At 43.0% G+C, this 6,969-nt stretch overlaps 1 protein-coding gene across 1 annotated transcript; it reads left to right on the top strand.

Annotated features, from left to right (window-relative positions):
- Positions 1 to 1,091: 1,091 nt before the first annotated feature.
- On the top strand, positions 1,092 to 4,707 carry LOC136449862 (tubulin beta-5 chain-like). The gene is made up of 4 exons (XM_066450082.1): positions 1,092 to 1,240; positions 1,854 to 2,269; positions 3,006 to 3,275; positions 3,837 to 4,707. Exons 2-4 carry the CDS (start codon positions 1,876 to 1,878, stop codon positions 4,511 to 4,513), a joined length of 1,341 nt encoding a protein of 446 aa, XP_066306179.1. The 5' UTR covers positions 1,092 to 1,240; positions 1,854 to 1,875; the 3' UTR covers positions 4,514 to 4,707.
- The last annotated feature ends 2,262 nt before the right edge of the window (positions 4,708 to 6,969 follow it).

Here is a 6,969-nt window from a genome sequence, read left to right as displayed (position 1 = left end):
TCGTATCACGTTAACGAAGGTACTATGTTACATATTCTGGCCCCGTTCGGCTTGCTGAAACTGACTGAAAATACTGTTCTGGTTGAATTGTTGTGAGAGAAAACACTGTTTTACCTAAAAAATAAGCCGGTTTCTGGGTAAGCCGAACGGGATACGTTGAATCTAATGTCACTTATTTAGTATCATACATAATTAAATACTAATACTTTTTTTTTTTATAAATTTGGTCAAACTCACATATTGTTTAACTCAACTAGTTGTGTTATTTTTAGGATAGACGGAGTAGCTTGTATGGAATGAGTTGATGATGAATTAATCTATTCCATTTGGTAAATCAAACAAAAAAAAGTGAAGACTGAAGAGTGATGAGATAACCATCTCATTTCTCAATCCAAACATATATATATTAGTTTTTAGTTAATTTTAGTTAAAAAGTAAGATAAAGAATTGCTCCCAGTGCATTATAAGAAATTATCATTAATAGTATAACACTCCCGCCCCGATGCAGTGACCAAATCCAGGCGAATATCAAATTTGGATAACTTTTTTTTTTTTTTGCCGTGTACGCAAAACGAGACAGTCTGACAGCCCATCCTGGGCCGACGCCGGCAAAACCAGGCCTTGTTTAGATGAAAAATTTTTGCAAAATGAGCATCGTAGTGTTTTCGTTGTTATTTGGCAATTAGTGTCCAATCATAGTCTAATTAGGCTTAAAAGATTCGTCTCGTGGATTTCGTCTAAACTGTGTAATTAGTTTTATTTTTTATTTATATTTAATGCTTTATGCATGCGTCCAAAGATTCGATGTGACTGAGAATGTGAAAAATTTTGTAAAATTTTTGGGAACTAAACTGGGCCTGCAAACAAACGCCGAGACGCGCCCGGGGCAGTAACGTCACACCGCAAAAACCGTTCCGTTCCGCGGGGGAGCCGGGGGGCAACACCGTCATTTCCGCTGGCACGGAAGCGGACACCCGAAAAATTTCAAAATCCAAGCGCCCAACGGGCCGTTTTCGAACCCGACGGTGCCGTCCGTCCGATGGGAACGATCGGACGGCCCCCGGCGGCCGACGGCGGCGTTGGAGGGAACACGACTGGGCCGCCTGATCCGGTGCCCTAGCCCCCGCGCCCACTATAAAATCCGCCCCCTTTCTGGCCACTCGCTCATTTCATTTACCACACCTCCCCTTCCCCTCCCCGCTCCCCCTCATCTGGAAGGCCGCCGACTAGCTTCTGTGAGGTAAAATGCTGCGGAACCCTTGTGCCATACCTTGTTGCCTGCGTCTGATCTGGGTGCGATTTTGGGTTTTGTTTCGTGTTCCCGTGGGGGATTTATGTCTGGCGGTAGCAGATTTGGGGACTTTTTAGGTTTCGTTTTGGGAGGTTTGAATTTTTGGGCTATATTTGGGTGGATGTTGCGGTTTGCTTCGTTGCTGGGGCGGCTATGTTTTTGCTTAGATCTGCACCGCTCCAATTTTTGTTTCGCCGTTTGATTATCAGATCATGAACCATGTATCTCTGTTTCGGGACTATAAAAGTTCTCGGTTCTTATTTTGGGATATTGGGATTTGGTTTTGTTCGTAGGTGACGCGCTTCACTGAGGTATTCTCTTAGAATTTCAGGTAGATCTCAAGCTGCTCCTCACTCCCCTCGTGGTGCTGCATCCAATGTTTTAAGTTTTCGGAGCAATCCTTTTTTTAATTGCACTTTTTCCTTGTAATTCCCGGATCTGATTGATTTCGTGCCGGAGCTTGTTATTCCTCTATAGATCTGGTTCTCCACACCCATTTCGGAGTAACGTCTCCATCATTTTCTCGCTACTAACCACCCTTCTGCTCCACTCCCACTTGCAGCTACCAACCTTGAGATCCAGCCATGAGGGAGATCCTCCACATCCAGGGCGGCCAGTGCGGCAACCAGATCGGTTCCAAGTTCTGGGAGGTCGTCTGTGACGAGCATGGTATCGACCCTACCGGACGCTATGTCGGCACCTCCGACCTCCAGCTCGAGCGCGTCAACGTCTACTACAACGAGGCCTCATGCGGCCGCTTCGTGCCGCGCGCCGTGCTCATGGACCTCGAGCCCGGCACCATGGACAGCGTCCGCACCAGCCCGTACGGCCAGATCTTCCGCCCCGACAACTTCGTCTTCGGCCAGTCTGGCGCGGGGAACAACTGGGCCAAGGGCCACTACACAGAGGGCGCTGAGCTCATCGACTCCGTGCTTGACGTCGTGAGGAAAGAGGCGGAGAACTGCGACTGCCTCCAAGGTCCATTTCATTTTTACCATCCTTGAATGCTTACTGTTAATTATCTTTTGACCTGAAAGCACACTTTTAATTATGCCTTTGTCATTGCTATGATGTGTGTTAGATCTGATGAGAGCACTTTCAGATCCGATGTTGTCTATTACTCTTGAACTTCTTGGAAGGCACCATCATGTGATTATTTAGCTTTTAAGCATGCTTTGGTGTAGTTACTTGGTTGTTGGCCAGTGTGTGCTTGCTGGTAAACTTTAGTATTCTATATTGTTGATACTAATTATTTATCTACCCCCTTGTCTTTGTTTTGTTGGCTACTATACTTTAGGATTCACCCTTATGTATTGCCGGATTGTGTTTTTTTTCGCTGTTAATTGTAGCCACATGAGCCTGTTCACCAATATCTATTTTCACTGGTTTTTACTGCAAACGAAGTTCGACCCATATATGCTGTTTGATTTCTTTCATACCTGAAAGGCTGTTTAAAGTGTTGATATGGAATATGCGATTGGCATCTGCAATAGATATTTTCTTCTGTATGATATTGGTCCACAAACCAGATAGAGACAATCAGAAGGCCCTTAACTTTTCGGATACAAAAAGAAAAAAGAGATTTGTCACTATCTGGTTTGTGCACAGGGTTACTATGATAAATTGAGAAGTCCTTGGTCTCATAGTGTAATTTAACTTGTTTCTACATTGTGTTGGCTGGAACTTACTAATATTCTTAACTTGCTGTGATCAGGTTTCCAAGTTTGCCATTCCCTTGGAGGGGGCACTGGATCTGGAATGGGCACCCTTCTCATTTCAAAGATCAGGGAAGAGTACCCTGATCGTATGATGCTCACTTTTTCTGTCTTCCCCTCGCCCAAGGTCTCAGACACTGTAGTTGAGCCATACAATGCAACACTGTCGGTCCATCAGTTGGTTGAGAACGCTGATGAGTGCATGGTTCTGGACAATGAGGCACTTTATGACATCTGCTTCCGAACTCTGAAGCTTACAACACCTAGCTGTGAGTTGATTTAAACTCAATGTCAATTATCCTGTGTTGAAAATGTTTTATTTGTGATATGCTTTATCAGGTAGATTTATGTTCCAATGATGGCCTTGCCACAATAATATATTTTTGCTCAGTAATTTTGATTCAGTTTTTAATATTTGTATTGCCAGATATTTTGATGTTATTGTGGCTTGGCCCTAACTAGCTGGTTAGGCACATGGCTGCCCTATTAAAAAAAATGGCACCTGCTGTGTACCAGATTAATTAATATGTTTTGCACTTGTCCTATTCATCAATTAAGCCAACTCATTATTTCTCCATGGCTGTCCTTGTCAATGTGCTGTTCTGTACTAATAGAAAATTAGCTTAGTTATATAATCAATAACCGTTGCTTATCAGATGAAATGACTTTACACCTGTTTAGACATTGGCTATTCCTTCTATATGCTTTGTAATTATAGTGTTCACTTACTGAGTAATTCTGTTTATTTACAGAAATCATGTAGCAGTTTATTATGTTGTAATTCTTGAATACTGTTCTGACATAGTCCCCCCCCCCCCCCCCCTGAACAGTTGGAGACTTGAACCACTTGATCAGTGCAACAATGAGTGGAGTCACTTGCTGCCTGCGCTTTCCAGGACAGCTGAACTCTGATCTGCGCAAGCTTGCAGTCAACCTGATTCCATTCCCTCGCCTGCACTTCTTCATGGTTGGCTTTGCGCCACTCACCTCGCGTGGCTCTCAGCAGTACCGTGCTCTCACTGTCCCTGAGCTAACCCAGCAGATGTGGGATTCCAAGAACATGATGTGTGCCGCTGACCCGCGCCATGGCCGCTATCTCACAGCCTCTGCCATGTTCCGTGGCAAGATGAGCACCAAGGAGGTGGACGAGCAGATGATCAATGTCCAGAACAAGAACTCGTCCTACTTCGTGGAGTGGATCCCCAACAACGTCAAGTCCAGTGTCTGTGACATACCGCCGCGTGGCCTCTCTATGGCCTCTACCTTCATTGGCAACTCCACCTCCATCCAGGAGATGTTCCGCCGTGTCAGTGAGCAGTTCACTGCTATGTTCAGGAGGAAGGCCTTCTTGCATTGGTACACTGGTGAGGGCATGGATGAGATGGAGTTCACTGAAGCCGAGAGCAACATGAACGATCTGGTGTCCGAGTACCAGCAGTACCAGGATGCCACTGCTGATGAGGAGGCGGAGTACGAGGACGAGGAGGACGCCATCCAAGACGAGTAAGGTCGTCTGGACTCTGGACCCTGCCACATATTTGTACCCCTCCCTGGACCTGGTTGTATTCGCGCATATTTGTACTTCCGTGGGTAGCATGCTGTATGCTACCACTTGCCCTCTTTCGCCACCATAAAGACTTGTTCACCTGCACCGCTTGATATGCCATGGCGTATATGTGTGGAGTATTTGATTATTGTACCCGCGTGCTTGCTCCAGTGGTGGTTCTTATATAACATTATAAGAATGCGAATTTGTCCCTTGCACTTGCTTGCTCTCGTTGGATCAGCACGGCTCGGACATATCGAAGTGCTGCCTCGCTGGCCCATGGGGCACCGGACACGGCCGGCGGGACGTCAACCACATCGATAGCTCTTGCTAGAGCCTATTACCGTCGCGCCATATGGGGACTCAAGAATCCTTGGAAGATTGCGTGCCATCGTAGTTTTTCTCCAGGATGTAGATGCACCTTCAGAGGAGCTTGTTGGAAGTGTCGCATGGACTCATCTTAAGATTTAAAATTGACTCGTGATGATTTACCAAGACTTGTATTAGTTGCAATTCTTGTTTTGACGTTCAGTCCACATGAGAGAAAGATGGTTAGGTTTGCGAAGGGGCAAAGACATCAGAAATCAGCGAGTTCAGCGATTTTTGTTAAAAGTGAATGGAATGAACAAGATTTTGGCAACAACTGATGTTTTCATTGATCTCTTAGATTATATACAAGTGAAGGGTCGTGCCGTACGGACGTCGTACGGACGTGACTGTTCGGGAAAATGCAACTGTTCACTAGAACAGTCTACTATCGAAGGGACATGCTCCTTCGTAGTGCTAACTGCTTATACTAACTAACTGTTAATTCTCTTCATCTATTGATGAGATTATTGGTGTCTGTTAGGAACAGACATCGTTTCGTAACACTTCCCCTTGATCGAATCTTCTTTGAGATCAATGCAGCTATATGCTTGGATTCCTCGAAAAACCCTGTGGAAAAAATCTAAGAAATATGTATGTATAGATATGCTATAAAAACTCATTTAAACTTTATAGGAAATAAGGAGAAAATAGCATATATGAGTGCGATTTAAATAAATCATTATGTCATTGGTATCCCATTAAAAACCCCAGTGGAGGAAAAAATATAGGAGATAGATTACTCCCCCAAAAACCATTTCGGGAAAAAAATATGAGGAGCAATATATAAAGTGATATGTCGCTAAAACTCCTGTAAAAATCAAGTGGAAAAATTAGGAGAAAATATGACGACATATTATTGGTATTGCCTCTTGGATAACTCACATGAAAAACATTTTTAGGAAAAACCGTGGATGAGTTATGAGGGTAATATGTCTTTGATATTTCCCACAAAAACCCCGGTGGAGAAAATTGAAAATATGACACATGCTTATGTTAATATTACCTCATTAAAAACTTTAACGAGAAACATTGTAAGTAAAACTTGTGAAAGAAAAGAGTATAATATGATGTTGGTACATGTTAACATTTAGGAGATGTCTCCCCCTGATTCTAGCAAATCTCGAAGTCACCGCATACCAATTTCATGTATCAATTTTTGAAACACAGAAGTTGGTAAGGACTTAGTAAATAGGTCAGCGAGATTATCACATGACTTGATTTGCAAGATGTTTATTTCCCTGTTTTCTTGTAATTCATGGGGATAAAACAATTTAGGAACAATATGCTTAGTGATATTACTCTTTATGTAACCTGATTGCATCTATGTAACACAAGTGGAATTATCTTCATAGATAATTATAGGTGATTCAATTGAACTAATACCACATGACTGTTGTATGTGGTTAATCATTCTGCGAAGCCATACACATTCTCGTGATGCCTCGTATAGAGCAATAATTTCAGAATGATTAGTAGAAGTCGATGTCAGAGTCTGCTTAGAAGACTTCCATGAAATAGCTGTACCTCCATGTAGGAATACAAATCCTGATAGGATTTTTTGTTATGAGGATCAGACAAGTAACCTGCATCAGTATAATCAATCATACTGGGATCATAATTTTTCTTGAAGAATAAGCCAAGATCCTTTGTGCCATTAAGGTATCTGAGGATACACTTCGCTCTCGTCCAATGACGATGAGTTGGGTCCGCACTATGCCTAGCTAGTAAGTTCACTGCAAATGCGATATTAGGCCTGGTGCAATTTATAAGATATATAAGTGCGCTAATGACACTGAGATATGAGATCTCTGGTCCCAACATCTTTTCCCCAATATCCCGTGGTCTAAATGGATCTTTCCCTATTTCTAAGGAACAAACAACCATCAGAGTTTTATTAGGGTATGATTTATCCATATTGAATTTCTCCAATATTTTCTGGATATAGGCTGATTGATGCACTAAAATCCTTGAAGGACGGTGCTCAAATTGTAAGCCTAGGCAATACTTGATCTTACCCAAATCCTTCATCTTGAATTGTCTCTTTAGAT

This window comes from Miscanthus floridulus, chromosome 5 (assembly GCF_019320115.1).
Source record: "Miscanthus floridulus cultivar M001 chromosome 5, ASM1932011v1, whole genome shotgun sequence".
Lineage (NCBI taxonomy): Eukaryota > Viridiplantae > Streptophyta > Magnoliopsida > Poales > Poaceae > Miscanthus > Miscanthus floridulus.
This window is presented reverse-complemented; position numbering and strand designations above follow the sequence as displayed.

Excerpts from the sequence above, each read along its gene's own strand:
- LOC136449862 (XM_066450082.1), top strand. The coding sequence starts at position 1,876 with ATGAGGGAGATCCTCCACATCCAGGGCGGCCAGTGCGGCAACCAGATC. Across the intron at positions 2,270-3,005 it reads GAACTGCGACTGCCTCCAAG|GTTTCCAAGTTTGCCATTCC; the intron begins GTCCATTTCATT and ends TGCTGTGATCAG. Across the intron at positions 3,276-3,836 it reads GAAGCTTACAACACCTAGCT|TTGGAGACTTGAACCACTTG; the intron begins GTGAGTTGATTT and ends CCCCCTGAACAG.